The sequence below is a fragment of the Aquila chrysaetos genome, chromosome Z, assembly GCF_900496995.4.
Source record: "Aquila chrysaetos chrysaetos chromosome Z, bAquChr1.4, whole genome shotgun sequence".
NCBI lineage: Eukaryota > Metazoa > Chordata > Aves > Accipitriformes > Accipitridae > Aquila > Aquila chrysaetos.
The window spans coordinates 30,171,816-30,188,519 of NC_044030.1; the positions used below are offsets into that span (position 1 = coordinate 30,171,816).

Here is a 16,704-nt window from a genome sequence, read left to right on the forward strand (position 1 = left end):
TCCCATGGTATGGAATACCCCTTTGGCCAGTTGGGGTCAGCTGTCCTGGCTGTTTCCCCTCCCAACTTCTTGTGCCCTTCCAGCCTTTTTGCTGGCTGGGCATGAGAAGCTGAAAAATCCTCGACTTAGTATAAACTCTACTTAGCAACAACTGAAAACATCAACATTCTTCTCATCCTGAACCCAAAACATAGCACTATACCAGCTACTAGAAAGAAAATTATCTCTATCCCAGCTGAAACCAGGACAGTTGTGATTTCTACTCAGCATGTACTTCAATAATCCCCTTATTTCAAGTGGCTGTCATTCATTTTAGGGTCAATTAAACCAACTTAAAAACTTCACACTTTGAAAAATAGCTTACAACAGAAATAGACTCAAAATTAAAGAGTTATTTGTAGTAGCTTTCTTGCATGAGTTGGTTCTGTGCAGCCAGGTTCTTCTCAGGCATTTGTGACTTGTGTTGCGTTTGGGCAAGGTGAAATAGTCATTCTGCATCTCATGCTTTTGTGTCTACAAATCATACCAAGAAAATATCACTGCTTTACTGTTTCTAAGGAAGACAACAGGAATTTAGTCCATGGAATAAGTATTTGATTCTTTGCTAATATTTTAATTAGATTTACTACATAAGGAGTTACAGAAGTTTCACCATCAGTGATACTGAAGGACTCAGAGAGTGCATTGTGAAGAAGGAGCCTTGGGAATCCAATCTGTAGAAGAAAGATACAATAAAGATTGTCCAGAAAACTTAATGGAAAACAATTTAGTGAATGAATTTTTTTATATGCTATTGAAGGGAAATTTTTCACTGAATACTTCTTACAGTCTAGAGGAAATTTACAATTTCTGTTGTAAATTAAATATGTCCCTTCAGTTATGTCAGAAAAGATGAGAGTGAGGTCGTAGAACAGAAAGATACGGGCTTACTATCTGCACAGTTGCAGTCAGTTTGATCAGACATGCTAGGAAGTTATCCTCTCAGGTCAGTTCTCTCAGGCAGGCTGACAAGTCTTCCTCTGGATGGAAGAACTTGACATGCAAGGCATTCTCAAAGGACAAGAAGCTATGAAGTCAAACATACGTATCACTGCTTTGCAGAATCAGGACTTCTGTGTTATCTTTCACTAGTGAAGAATACAAAAGGTTTTTCTGTGAACTTGACCATTTTCTTGAAGATATGAAGAACAATTACTCTTTTCCAGTCTCAAGGAACTCTCCCAATTGCCATGACCCTTCAAAGATGATTGAGTGGCCTCAAAATGACATCAGTCATCTTCCTTGCTAACATGGCTGCCAGAGAAGAGTAGGTTAAACAAATTTAATAGGCGAGGGATAAGGGGCTTCTTACAGGCTTCAGCTGTTCTATATGGTAAGACTTTTTTTCCTCCTGGTAATGAGCCTTGAACCTTGTCACAGTTGAAGCCCAGCCGGTAACAAAGCACCATGAAGCCACTTGCTCACTCCTCCTCCCCAGCCCTGGTGGGATGAGGAGGAGAAAATATAAAGAAAAGCTTGTGGGTCGAGACAAGGACAGGGAGGGATCACTCACCACTTATGTTCATGGGCAAAAACCAGACTCAACTTGGGAAAAAACAAAGTAAATTTAATTTGTTAACATTCAAATCAAAACAAGGATAACAAGAAGTAAACCCAAATCTTAAAACAACTTCCCCCACCCCTCCCTCCTTCCCAGGCTCAACTCCACTCCCAGTTTTCTCTACCTCCTCCCCGCAGTGGCACAGGGGAGTGGGGAATGAGGATTGGGGTCAGTTCATCACACATTGTCTCTGCTGCTCCTTCCTCCTCGGGGAGGACTCCTCACTCTTCCCCTGCTCCAGTGTGGGGTCCCTCCCTCTCCACAGTCCTCCATGAACTTCTCCAACATTGGTGCTTTCCACAGGCTGCGGTTCTTCACGAACTGCTCCAGCGTTCCAGGGTCCTTTCTGTGGGCTGCAGTCCTTCAGGCACAGACTGCTCCAGCATGGGCTTTCCCATGGAGTCACGGCCATCTTTGGAGGCAGACAGCTGCTCTGGCATGGGCTCCTCCATGGGCTGCAGGTGGGCATCTGCTCTCCCACTCCCCTCCATGGGCTGCAGGGGGACAGCCTGCTGTCTCACCACGGGCTGCAGGGGCATCCCCTCCTCTGGTACACCTCCTCCCCCTCCTTCTTCACTGACTTTGCTGTGTACAGAGGGGTTTCTCTCACATCCCACTCCCCTCTCTGCTGCAAGTTCCCCTTCTTAAATATGTTATCCCAGAGGCACTACCACCGTCGCTGATGGGCTCGGCCTTGGCCAGAGGTGGGTCCAACTTGGAGCCAGCAAAGCTTCTGGCAGCTTCTCACAGAAGCCATCTGTGCAGCCCCTTCCCCGCTACCAAAACCCTGCCACACAAACCCAAAACAAACCTGAAAATGGCAATCAATCAGCTGACTTGCAAATGTGTTCCAGAAATGCCCAGAAATAAGTAATTTTTTCTTCTGTCTCTACATATTGCTTCTTCTTCCTGATAATTAATGGGTTTTGTACCAAGAGCAAAAATAGACCCTTTAAGCACATTCTCTCTTGTTATTTATTTCATATAGCTCTCTAATAACAGCACAAAAATGTTGACCCTCACCATCTTTATGGAAATGGAACATGCTATAGGAGTAGCTTTTCTCTGTGCATTCCTCTGATTTTGCCTGTTCCTTTCAGAAAAGCAGATGCTGTCAAGAAAACAAATAGTAATGGCATCAAAAAGCCAGTCCTAGTTTTCCTTGTGCTTCTAAGGAAATATGATCCGTGGGGAGCCACATGCTATTGTTTCACCATCAGAAAGACACCTATTGCTATACTGGATTTGTATGTACCTAAATCAGACAATTCACCTTGCATTACAAATAAATTTGGAGCACCTTATTAGGTCTGCTGTAAGCAAATGATTGTACCCTTCAGGAATCCTAAGGCTCTGCAACAAAAAAAAAAAGTCTGGAGCAAGGAAGACTTACTCTGGGTGGAGGAAGACCAGTTTAGAGAGCACTTAAACAAATGACATACATAAGTCCCTGGGTTGCACCCATGAGTGCTGAGAAAGCTGACTGATGTCATTGGGAGGCCACTCTTGATAAACTTTGAAAGGCCATGGCAATTGGGAGTGTTCTTCAAGACTAGAAGAGAGCAAGTGTCACACCTATCTTCCAGGAAGGCAAAAAAGAAGATCAAGGGAACAACAGGCCAACCAGCTTCATGCGCATCCCTGGGAAGGCGATGAAGCAACTAATCCTGGACACCAATCTCAGGAAGGACAAGAAAGTGATCAGGAGTAGTCAGAGTGGATTTACAAAGGGGAAGTCATGCTTAACCAACCTGATAACCTTCCACAGTGAGCTGGCTAGCTTGTTGGATGAGTGGAGAGGATGTTGTTTGCCTTGGCTTTAGTAGGGCTTTTAACACTGTCTTCCACAACATCCTAATAGACAAGCTGACAAACTATGGGTTAAATAAATGCGTTCAATTCACTGAGGTGAATTGAAAACTGGCTGAGCAACCAGGCCCAGAGGTTGTGATAAGTGGCACAAAGTCAAGTTGGAAGCAAGTCACTAGTGGTATACCTCAGGGATTGATACTGGGGCCAATGCTGTTTAACTTCATTAATGACCTGGATGATGGGGCAGGTGCTGCTTCAGCAAGTTCACAGATGATACAAAACCAGGAGGAGTGGCTGTTACACCAGGGGGTTGTGCCGCCACTCAGAGGGGCCTTGGTAAGCTGAAGAATTGGGCAAAGAGGAATCTCATGAAGTTCAACAATGGGAAATGCAGTCTTACACTGGGGTAAGAATAACTCCATTATGGTAAGAATAACTCTTCAATACACGCTGGGGACTGAGCAGCTGGAGAGTAGCTCTGCAAAGAAGGACCTTGGGTCCTTCGGAGCAAGAAGCTGACCATCCACCAGCAATATGCCCTCACAATGAAGAAGGCCAACAGCACCCTGGGCTGCATTAGGAAGACCATAGCCAGCATGTCAAGGAAAGTGATCCTTCCTCTGTACTCAGCACATCTGGAGTGCTGAATCCAGTTTTGGGCCCACAGAACAAGACAGACGTGGACATACTGGAGCAAGTCCAGGGCAGGACCACAAGGATGATTAAGGGACAGAAGCATGTTTCATATGAGGAGAGGCAGAGAGCTGGGACTGTTTGGCTTGGAGACATGATGGCTCAGGGGAATCTTATCAGTGTATATAAATACCTGATGGGAGAAAATGGAGAAGAGGGCAGTAGTGTCCAGTGACAGGAGAGCAGCCAATGGACACAAATTAAAATTAGAAAAAATATATATAAAAAAAGGACATTCAATCTGAACACAAGAAAACACTTTTTTATTGTGAGGGTGGTCAAACACTGGAACAGGTTGTCCAGAGAGATTGTACAGTCTTCATCTGTGGAGAATACTTAAAACCAGACTGGTGACAGTCCTGGGAAGCCTGCTATTGCTGACCCTGCTTGAGCAAGCAGGTTGGACTAATCAGCCTAAGCAATTCTGTGACTTACCTGCCACTTCTTTTGATAAAAAATCCACCCTTAATGTCTAATTCTTTATAAAAAAATCCTACATTGCATTCCCTTCTGTGGGTTCTTTAGCCTAACTCAATCCATTCAAAATAGGGTTTCACAATCTCATATTCCCAAGACTTTACCTTTATGGTATTGCTTCTTCTGTCATTCATATTATTTCAAGTATCTTGTCCCCATATTTGCAAACCTGCCTCTTCATACCACTCCTCCCTGATCTCTTGTCATATAATTTCCTACTGTTCTGCTCTGACAGTCTGTCCCTCTGCTTTGTTCATCTTTGTGCAGCTCTCTGCTTCCCTTAGGCATGGGACAATGTCTATCCTCTGCTTATTCAGATTCTACTTGAATACCAGCACTGCTGTGATGATTAGAGATAAAGCCGTAACAGTGACAAGAAGCAGTAGCACTGCACCACATGTCTATTAGCTGAAAGTACATTTCTTACTTTACGTTCTACTTCTGGGTGTCCTTTGGAAAGCAGATGCACCTCTTACATTGGGACGTTTGTGTTTAAAACAGCAGACATTATCAGCAGTGTCTCTTCTTTACTCCATCCAGTTAAATTCTCATGGCAACTAATCAGCATGGTAAACTGAAAGCAGTGTTGGCTTGCTGTGGTACTGGAGGCCTTGCAGCAGAAGACACGTTTGTCAATATGCATATGAAGTAAGGGTGAGACCCTTCAAGCCCTCTACACCTAGGTGGTGAGTCAGTGCTACCCAAGGAGTCTCTCTCATGAAACAACTGCCTTCCTTCTGGAGGTGAGAACTACATATATTTAAAGGCTAGCCTCTCTTGGGTGTTCTAGCAATAAATTTGTGTCTGCAGTTTGATTGTCTGAATGTGTGAATTGCTCTCTGCTCTTCCAAGGTAAGCAGAGTGGGCAGCTGGCTTATTCAAGCTGTTAATGTCAATATGAGTTATAGTCCCTGGCTTCGCTTTAATTCCAGCCCTGTCAAAAGAAGGTGAACAGCTGCAGCATGTGTCTGTGGTGCAGATGGGCTTAAATTGAAGGACAGTGAAGTGCAGGCATGTTTTGTTTGTGAGCTTTAGTCTTCACAAACCTATTTAGCAGAACTGTTAATTGTAGCTGTAACTGCCCAAGTCAGTGTATATGCAGTGATGTCTACAAACCCGCTTTGAGGGAGCATCCAGATTGATGTTAAGTGATGCGCAGGGTAGCTGCTGTGAAGCAGACAGATGCTGTTAGCTTTACGTGCCTCTCAAACCAGTTCTTTTTGGCTCCTGTAATTTGCGGAAGAGTAGCAATTAGACAAAGTAGCTACCACCTTTCAGATATAGGAGTCTAGTTATAAAATATGAGGTTCTCATAACTGAAAAGCTAGTTTTTTGTTAACTTCTGTCTATAGCTTGAAAGTCCCTAGCCATCAGCAGCTTGGGGGAACCTCTGAATTGATTTCAGTGGACCTGGACCAGACCCTAGTCATTATGTGCTATCGCCTTCTAATTGCTGTTAACTGTTGGCTCTTGTGCAATGAGGTTCTAGTCAGAGAGATTTCCTGAGATGTGGTTCATGTCCAGATGTCAGTTGTATAATGCCTTTCTCATCTGCATGCTTCCGGAGAGTTGGAAGGACTTGCATTTAAATTTTCTCCTCTGGAAACATCTGTTCTACTAAATATTTAATTTCTTAAATCAAAAACATTCTGAAGGAGTCAGTAAAAATCACACTACTCTGTTGCAATGATTTCCCTAATGTTGGAAGTGCAGAACTGCAATCCCGTATTTTTGTAAATGCTTGAAAACATCTTTTTAGACTACTTTTAAAACAGATCTCCGTACATTTAGAAATTGGAATTATATGTCATCCTCTTTCAAAGAATGGAGAGAAACAGAACCACCCTGAAAGTCTTCTCTAGTCTGATTGCCCTTTAGTCTTTCCATGAAGGTTTATTCATGTAATATTCCTGTAATAAACTCTTCTCCTCAGTGTGACACATCAACAAGCCACTGTAGATGAATTACGAGGGCTACTACTCTTATGTTTTGTAGTGGTCTCTAAGCAGTGACATCTGCCTTTAGAAAAGGAGCACAGATGACTGCGGAGAGATGGTACACAGATGACGATTTTCTTGGGCCATTTGCAAGCTTGTAAATCTGCTTACATTTCATATGCTTTTGTCCCTATTCTGCAATTTTACGACATGCAAGTAACCAGATTTGCTTTTCATTTTAAATCCCAATATTCTATTTGTGTTTGTGGCATTAAGTCATCAGAAATCTCTCACAGGGCTCAGGCAGTAGAAGAGCAAGAGGAAGTTACTAGGTTGTCTTCCAAAATTCACTATTCACAGTTAAAGGGAAGCAGTGAGATATTCCACTTTTGTTTACATGAAGGAAAGAAGAGTGCTGAAAATGCACACAGGAGTTGTTAGAAGAAATTATGGGACAAAGCCATTAAGCTTCTGTGAGAGCATGGCACACACTTCATGATAATGTTTCATTTTTATAGTCTTCTGTTGTGAATTTTGGGCCTGCTTACTGCTGTTATGCTTAATTCTTTAGTTTTCCTGTGGCTGCCGGAGATTATCTAAAATAAATAACCTTGCTGTGTTTCTCCTAGAAGACAAAATTCAGGGAAGTCTAGCCTCCTGCTGTGCCAGATTCTGAGTTTTCACAGGAGAAACCAGGCACATGAGGTGAAGTCAGCTTTCTGTCACCTGTCATGAGTTTGCTTGCTCTTTTTTCCTTAGCAAATGATGTTGACACTAGGGAAGAATGTGTAACTCACCATGTGTTTTATCTCGCAATATTAAATTCACATAGGGAACAACTGACTTGCAGAGTTACGCTTTCCTCTGAATTTGGTCACTTTCTGAAACAGGTTTGAAAGGATTATAAGGTAAGCCTGGGCGGCGCACCTCTAACATACCATGAAACATACACACAGACTTACAGGCAACACGTAAGTGGAGTCTAACAAGTACCTCCTGCAGCAACTGCGCTAACTTAAGAGCTGCTAGCATAATTTTTTCTTTTCTGCATCATTATTTTTCCCTCCCCTTACTCTCCACTGTGCCAATAAAGGATTTGCAGCTCTGTATGATAAACCAGATGCAGAAACTGATCGAAGTAACTTTGTAAAAAAAATTGCGTGTATCAGAAGTCACTGCCCTTCAAATAAAGACTTTTGTCAATATATGGTACTTGAAATTACAGTAATTTAAGCTTCCCATTACCAGAGAGAAACCCCACAAAATCGCAACAGAACACAGCTGAAGTTTTTACTGACTTATTCTGCAGGTTGAGATTTGCCTCCAAGAGGCCGACGGCGCAATGTTGGGCTGGCACTGGCCTTTACACCGGGTCAGTATCTCGTCTGCACCGGATTCAAGAGGCGCGCACGTCCTTTGGCAGGAAGCCAGCACGCCTTCACTTGACGGGGTGGCGACAGACAGGCGACGGAGAGTCAGTCCCTGCCGCAGGGCAAATGCTGCTCGCTGCCCGAGGCTGGAGCAGGGGCCTGTCGGTACCGAACGGGCCCGCCGAGCCGGCCGCTGCGTGCGCAAGAGGCGGGGCCCGAGGCCGGGCCCCACGGCGTGGCCGCCCACTGGCGCCCGCCGCGCGCGCGCCGCCGTCTGCGGGCGGGAGAAAGGGGCTGGAGTGCCGGCCCGCCGCCCGGCCGCCGCCCCGCCCCGCCTTCTCCCGCTCCCCACCGCGCTCTTGGCGCTGGTGGGCTCGAGGCCAAGGCATCACGCGGAGAGTCCCGTTAGCCCCGCCGCCGCCGCTCGCTGACTGGCTGTGCCGCTGGGCGGTGCTCGGCTCTCATTGGCATAGGCGGGGCGCCCTCCCCTTCCGCGCTGTTTTCTGGCGTAGGCGCAGGTGCGGAAGCTGCAGCTGCTCGCGACCCGGTGCTGCCGCCGCTGCTTCCCGTCCCCATGGCCGACCTGGAGCTCTTCGGTAGTCAACAGCAGCCGATGGCGGCCGTCGATAACGGGGCGCTGGACGGCGCCGAGGAGGATCCTGCCGCCGCTTTCCTGGCGCAGCAGGAGAACGAGATCGCGGGCATCGAGAACGACGAGGGCTACAGCATCCTGGACAGCGGCGAGGTGCCGTCGGCGCTGCAGGTTCCGGAGGGCCCCGACTCGGGTACGCGCGGAGGGGTGGCGGGCCCCGCTCCGCCGCCCCTCCCCGGGTGGCGGGGCCCCGCGAGGGGAGGCGCGGCGCCCGGCGGGTGGGGCGGGGAGGAGAGCGGTCTCGGCCTGGCGGGGCTTCGCAGTTTCCCTTCTCCCTCGCAGGCCCCGCGGCCGGGAGGTGGCGGTGCCGGCGGGGCCCCCGCCTCCGCTTTCTGCCCGGAGCACGTGCCGCCTGTGAGCCGGGCCTGCCTGCCCGGGGACGGTGCCGGTTTCAGGTCCGGGCCGTGCAGGCGTGCTGCCTTGGTCGTCCTGGGTGTGTTCTGCCTCGTGTAAGTTATCTCTCTGCTCCCTCAGATGGGGTGGTGTTTATATCTGCTAAAGACGCCTGGGTGCCCAGGCTTGCCGAAGCGTAGCCTATCGAGAACACTGCTGAGTAACACTGATCCCTTCTAATCCCGGAGCCAGCCTGAAACGAAGATTCACTGAAACCAGAATAAGTCAGTATGTTGTGTCCTGCCACTTGTGTTTCTATCTTCAGCGGCAGCGATCCTAGTCTTAAAGTATGCTAGCAGTTGAGCTAATGTTTACTAAGCCTCTAGCCTTTGTTCCTTGGTAACCTTTGTACTGAATGTGAGAAAACTGGCACTGCAGAACCCCCTGTTAGATTCAGAGGAGGGTGGCTATGTATGTTGGGAACTGGAGTTTAGTATGTTTTCAGTTAGTCTAACAGTAGCTAAAGCAGCTCTGAATGAACACTTCTGATTACAAAAGGTTTAGGGTTTTTAGTGGAAGTCTAAGTGGAAAGGAGTTGTGAATGTAGGATGGTGCTGCACTTAACTGAAGTTTCAGTGCTCTTGGAAGACTTTACTTGTCACTGGGTCCATAGGAACATATTTGCTCTCATGTGATATTCCTTTGTCACTTCAGGAAGATGCCACTCTTCTTCAGACTAAGTTGAATAACTTTGCTCCCCAGTTCAGTCTTGGAACATCTTTAGAATTAAGTCTTCACTATGTAACTTGATTTCTGAAATTACTGGCATATCTTATGTATGAGTGTGCAGAATCATAGTATCTCTTGGAATAAAGCCAAACTAGATAAACTGAGTAATGGAGACCTGCTGCTTCCAGTGCTTATTTAGTGCAGCCCTTAGAATCAGCTCATTCATGAAGTTCAAAACATACAGACTACATACTTCCTGTAAAAAGGGTGTTTACAGGGGAGTAACTTGCTCAGGCACTAGAAATGAGGATAATCGTTATCAGAACACTATCCTGTTTTGATATCAGACATAACTTGACTTCCGTATTTTATGTATAGTGCAGAAACAGACACAGTGGACCCTTCCCCTCTTACTTTCTGAAGCCTCAGACAAGCATTATGCCTTATATGGTCTTTACATTCCAAACAGACTCTGGAACATTAAAGTAGCTCTTTGAGGACTAATTTCTTTGGAGAAAGTTCTGACATTGGCCTTTCTCACAAGGTGCTAGAACCAACTAGATCCGTACCATCTCCACATGCATGCAATGTGGCTGTTGCAGAGTGATTCCTTGTCAAAAAGTCAACTTGTTAAATACTTCTGGATTGGCTTGATATGTAAAAGTAGTTCTTCAGCTGCTTTTCAAGAGTTTTTTCTCAAGATGTGTAAGTTGACTTATCGTGGAATGCAAAACTGTTATTGGAGAATTTTCTCTTGAAGGAAGGTCATAAAATAATGAATATGGTAATATGATCTAAGGATCTGGGAAGTCTAGAAGTGATCTGTATGTCATCTGCCTTGCTTGTATGCAGCGGGATTGCATTTATTCTCTGGCCTGTTAAATAGGCATAGCAGGTTGTGCTTGTGGACTTCTGGTAGTCCCATTTTTTAGCAGAACATCCATTTGTTGACTGTCGGAGCCTGTACTTGCTCCCTCCTTGTTAAAAAGTGCGGACTGCAGCAGTGCAAAATGTAGTGGTTCAGGCATGATGACAAATGATCTAATGACTTCTGTCGCCATTTGTGTTTGAGATTTCTTATCTCATTGGTATCCTAACAAATAGCAGACAGCTCTAGTCCATATTAGTTCATTAAACTGTTATGTAATTATGTTAATTATGTAATTATGTTAAATAGGTGGATGCAAATTTATTCTTGAAATAATACAAATTCTTATGTAAATCTGTAAGCATTGTGATCAGGGATTTGTGGATTTACTTTTTTTAACTGTAACCTTTTTGAACTCCTTATTTACAGGTCTGTTGGATAAGTTTTCTTTCTAAAGACTGGGCCAAAAGTCATAACTCGGGTAGCTCTCAACTGAAGTTTGAGGATGTTAACTTCAAATATTGTGAGAAGGAGTCACCAAGTTCCTGAAATACATTTGTAAGAAACATGGTGTCTCACACAACAAACAGTTTTTAAATTGCAGCCTCTTAAAAAAAAGATTAGACAAATACATGGACAATAGTGAACTCCATGAACTGTTAATATCAATATCAAAAAACTGATATTAGTGTATATTTCTGTTAATTGTAGTAATGGTGGATACTGGGTGAGTGGGGGGGGAATGGCAGAATGTTGCCAAGCTCATGTGTCTCACTCAGAAAACAGGAGGGACTGTATAAATGAAGTAATACAGTGCTGTTGCCTAGTTATTAGTAACTTGGTCTTTTATGAGATTCTGGTGATAAATCAATGCCTGCATTTATTTACACTCAAATTCTTCAATTCTCTCCAGTCTGACTTGTACTAGGTCTTCAGGTTATAGCAGTTGACTTGCTATGTCCTCTGAGCAGGAGAGAGTGAGTTCAGGTTGAAGTGTGTGGCTTCTAGAACCTCTATGTCAATACAAAAACCTTGTGACAGCTTGTCAAGTAGCTTCTTATGGAGAATTACATTCAAAGACAAGCAGTTTTATATGTTAACAATCATGGAAATACGCACAGATTTAATGTAGCCTGTCTAGTCTCAAACACTGCCTTCACAGTTTCAAGCTCTGTCATTTTTATATGAACTTGAACGAATGAGGTTTCTCCAACTTCTGAAGAGGCTCAGGAGCCTTTCTAGCAATTAAGAAACTTAATTGCGCTCGGTAGTTTGTCCATAAACCACGTTTAATAGCCTTTCAGGGACTGATTATCAATTCACTTGAAAATGATTTAGGAAAGAATTGTTTTCTTCCTGTCTGCTCTAGTTAGGACCACAGACAAAAAAAGTTAACTTGTTTGTGACTATTGATATTTTTTCTTAATCATTTGAATGGCCATGGTTCTGGGTTTTGCTGTGCAACCAGTATCTTGAGGCTTCACAGCACCATAAGGTAGCACTGAGAAAGGTATAATAAAGGGATGGTATCTGTTTAACTTGTATTTGCTGTCTCGTAGTGGTATTGCATTGTTATAAAGCTCATGGCAGAAAAAACTGTTTTTCTGTTTACAAGAGAATACTATATCTATTGGGAAATTACAGAAGCTTTTATGGCACAGCATTATTGCAGAGAAAGGAAGATGTGCTCTAGTACTAGCCTATTTAATATATTAAAAATAAGGGAATTCTAATGAGTTTCGGTATGACAGCAGGTTAGAACTAAAACACAGGAAAGAAGCACTCTTCCTGACCTGCTTGCCTTTATTTTGCACACAGGTGTGAGAATGAATTATAGCTAGAAAACCTATTTCTGCCTCAGTTTCTTGCATAACTATCTAAACAAAAACTTTGGAGGAGATTTCTTCCTTCTCATCCTCTTATGGATGAGACATAGGTGAAGTGGAAGCATGATCTGTGCCCAAGGGAAAAAGGATAGGAAACTGGGCCTTGAGTGATGAAGCTATTTAACCTTATGCCAGAATATATTAAACTTCGTTATGTTCTTCTGTTGCTTTAACTATTGCTACGAGTTTACTCAAAGTAGGAATGAAGAAGTAGAGTACTTATTGTTTAAAAGAGATGTTGAAAGTAGGTCATAAAAGTACTTTTATGAATGGTCATATTGAAGTTCATTTCTCCATTTCTCCTGCATGAGGACATTGTGCAAAGCATAGCTGGGTAGGAAGACCTGAAGAGAAACTAATCCATGTGTTAAGAAACTGTTAGACTTGTGTTAGAAGAGCTACCTGTGCAAAAAAAGAGCTCCCTCTGACTGTTCTGATAGCTGTTGTCTTTTGCATTGAGGTAAGACTTTCAGAGCGGCTAGTGAACAAGGCTAAGCAAACTTCCTTTTATGCCAAGTAGTACTGAGTCTAGTATTAATGCATGTAGTTGATCATCATTGTGATATGCCTCTGAAGCTATATGTTGACTTGTAGGACTGAAGTGACAAAACTGTTGTATTTATCTTTAAGCTACCCAGCCCTTTCTTTTGTAAGCTGTAGTGTATGTGGAGGGCACTGATTCTAGCTGTCTGTTTCTGCCAAGCTTGGCTGTTGTTTCTCTCCTGTGAATGCAAGGTAGCTGATACGGCTTATCCTCTCTGAACTCTTCCAGACTCTAAAAACTAAATGGGTTGCTGGCTGGAAGTTCATTATTACTTATTGTCAGGTTGTGTTACAGAAATGTAGATGTTTGGATGTGTTCTTTGCAACAGTATCCTTGGAAATAAAGCTTTACCTTAAGTTCAGAAGCAAACACCAAGGAATATGGATCATTACTAACTAGAATAGTTCTAAATGTGCAATGTTAACTTCAGGACCTTCAAGGTGCAATACTGTGATAGAATTGGATGGACTCTGAAGCCAGTAGAGAGCTCTTATTGTTCATGGCCAATAAAAACATGATGATAGATAGCAGTAACAGTATTTAGGCTTTTTCTGTGGGAAGTTGGGCATTAAATTACATGTTTCTGTGGACAAAGAAACCTGATACACAACTAGCATTGATTACTGATATGAAGGCTGGCAAGCAGATAGTTGTTCTAGACTTCATACTGAATTACACAAACACTGAGACTGGAGAGCTGAAATGAAAGAATGTTTGACTGTTGGTCTTGTTCTGGTTAGCATACTTCCTTCCATATGACAGCATACTGGTACAGTGCCATTTCCTTTTCTGCTTGCAATATGCTCAGTCAGCATGCTGACTGCATCTTAAACACAGTTCCAGGGAGCTCAAAACAGATGGGAAGTTTGTTTTAACATCTTTAATGCTTCTGATGCGGGTGCCCTCTGGAAACACCGATCTCTGTGCCAGTTAGTGGCTGTTTCTATGCAGAAGAAAGGCGGCCCTAAGACAAACACATCTGTTTTATCTCGGCTGCAGCCCTCAGCAATGGTGTTCTTCCTTTTACCTCAGCAGACTACCAGCCTGAGTAGTGAAGACCTTAATGAATGTTTTTTGGTGTAACAAGAAAACTTAATCGTATTATCGCAGTTCTTGGAAGAATGTTCAAGACTTACTAGCCCTCTCACCTAGGTGGTGAGTCAGTGCTACCCAAGGAGTCTCTCTCATGAAACAACTGCCTTCCTTCTGGAGGTGAGAACTACATATATTTAAAGGCTAGCCTCTCTTGGGTGTTCTAGCAATAAATTTGTGTCTGCAGTTTGATTGTCTGAATGTGTGAATTGCTCTCTGCTCTTCCAAGGTAAGCAGAGTGGGCAGCTGGCTTATTCAAGCTGTTAATGTCAATATGAGTTATAGTCCCTGGCTTCGCTTTAATTCCAGCCCTGTCAAAAGAAGGTGAACAGCTGCAGCATGTGTCTGTGGTGCAGATGGGCTTAAATTGAAGGACAGTGAAGTGCAGGCATGTTTTGTTTGTGAGCTTTAGTCTTCACAAACCTATTTAGCAGAACTGTTAATTGTAGCTGTAACTGCCCAAGTCAGTGTATATGCAGTGATGTCTACAAACCCGCTTTGAGGGAGCATCCAGATTGATGTTAAGTGATGCGCAGGGTAGCTGCTGTGAAGCAGACAGATGCTGTTAGCTTTACGTGCCTCTCAAACCAGTTCTTTTTGGCTCCTGTAACTTGCGGAAGAGTAGCAATTAGACAAAGTAGCTACCACCTTTCAGATATAGGAGTCTAGTTATAAAATATGAGGTTCTCATAACTGAAAAGCTAGTTTTTATTAACTTGAGTCTTCCCCTACTGAAGTTAGTAACTATGTTCTTGGAGACTAGTATCTTCCAACTTAACTACCATGTTTGAACTGATGACTTTACAGTCCTCTACGTAATACAGTTAATGATTGCTATTCAGGGCTCAGTTATACGGACTTAATACTTGCCTAGTTCCCTGATAAAGGAGTATGAAGAGCTTCCAGTGTGCCATTAACACTGCAAGTGTGAAACTGGGGCATACATAGCCACGAAGAAATAGAGGATACAGCAGCACAGTGCTCTTAGTTTTAGGTGAATTTTCTATCTTATTTAAGAAGGTGGTGCAAAATAACTTGATTTTCTGCTTACTATTGGGTGACTTTGGTACAGTATCTTTCATTGAAGAGCGTATTAACATGGTGGAAACACTTCTGTGTGATAAACTTATCCATGGTGGCATTATGGGTGAGACAAAGGTAGTAACATGACTTGTTATATCACACAGGCAGATGTTACATAGCACTGTTCCAGAGAGATGCCTTGCTGAGATTTAGAAGTTCTGGAAAATCTTGGTATGTTTTGCATAGTCTGGAGATTTAAATAGTTTCACAAACTCAAATGTTTGTTTCACAACTGACACATGTTCCCTATGGCTGTGTTTTAATGAGGTGAAATTTTAGGGTTCTGTGGCAAAGATTCCTAGATGATCCTGTTCCTGAGGCTTTACTGCCAGTGTCACTTCAGTGGGAATAAGGCTGCAGCTGAAGTGAGAAGCTATCAAACATGTCATCGCAGAAGGTAGCAGAAAGGTGACTTTGCTAGGAATGTTAGCTATATCTTTTGAGCTGATTAGGAATTAGGAGGTAACCAAACTAGGATAAGAATTACTAAGTGTTGGCTGCAGGATTGTTAATCTTTCAGGTAGAGACTAAAACTGTGAGAGTCACGCTTCTTAACTTCTGAACAGTTGTTAAGTAGTCAGCTTCTAAGACAGGGAGGAGAAAGTGGGAGTAACTTTAGAAGACTGTCTGTAGCAGCTTCTCAGCAGTATCAGCTCTGCTGTTTGTGTAGTCTGAAGCATGATCTTATGATGAAGAAAAGACCTTATATTACTGGTTCTGCAGAATTATGGCTCACTTGGTTTGTTGTGCCTATCTGTTAAAGTGCAGACATGGGGAGGTGACCCTGCAGGGTATCAAGTAACACTCTTGCATAACTCCACATTAGATACTCTAGTAAAGCTTTCCATACAATTTACTGAAATCAGTAAATCTGGCTGTTCTGTCTTTTCTCAAATGGCTAAACTACAGTCACGTCTTTACAGGTGCTGTTGATGGAGTGGTTAATGGAGATGTCTATCAGGTAAGACAGAAGTATTCTGTACTTAGAATGTGCTGTTCTACTCTGAGAACTTTAATCTAGACTAATACTTCCCATTTCTTGTCTCTAATGTACTTTTATCTCATCTCTGAGGAGGAACTTCTATTCTGGTAGCTTATCTCATAAAGCTGTTAATGCTCTTAATATGCCCCTCCTCTGAACTTAGAGGCAGCTTAAAGTAGCAGTCCATTTTGAATTATGACTTAATAGGACATAACCACTGTAAGCAGACTGACAGGCTCTGTTGTATGACTTAGTGTTGACTTGCCACTGGCTAATAAGCTGAAAGCATCCTCTGACTACCTAGTTTAAAGCCAAGTTTTCTGAATTACTTATTCTTTAAGGATAATTCATGCGTCCTGGTTGTCTTACCAGGATTGGTCTTACAAGAAGCTGACTGAAAACATTATACACTTCTTAGGGATATAAAGTTGCATGAAATTAAGCTGCTGGCTAAATAGCTCGATCATAGTATGAAAGCATGTTAGTCAGCCATGGTAATGAAGGAAGGAGGAGATACTTGCTTTATTAGTGTCAGGGAGGAATGAGGCATGAGGCAATCCCTGTGTTGTAACTGAATTTCACACCAGCTTGGTTAAGGCATTGTCATGGCCTGGTATCATATTTGGCTGGATAGCCCTGATTAAAT

General features: G+C 43.4%; 1 protein-coding gene across 10 annotated transcripts in view; it reads left to right on the forward strand.

Moving 5' to 3' along the window:
• The first annotated feature begins 8,384 nt into the window (after nt 1-8,384).
• Nucleotides 8,385-16,704, forward strand: part of CLTA (clathrin light chain A) — a 44,074-nt gene continuing 35,754 nt past the window's right edge. For 4 of the 10 annotated variants that reach the window (XR_005931655.1, XM_041121106.1, XM_041121107.1 and 1 more), the window contains exons 1-2: nt 8,387-8,674; nt 16,000-16,037. Coding sequence is in view for 9 of the 10 variants with exons in the window: in XM_041121106.1 (XP_040977040.1) it covers nt 8,464-8,674; nt 16,000-16,037 (249 nt within the window). In the remaining variant the exon portion in view is untranslated. Of the gene's footprint in view, nt 8,675-15,999; nt 16,038-16,704 lie in introns of all 10 variants that reach the window. The other 6 variants (XM_030004977.2, XM_030004978.1, XM_030004981.1 and 3 more) reach the window with 4 other exon arrangements.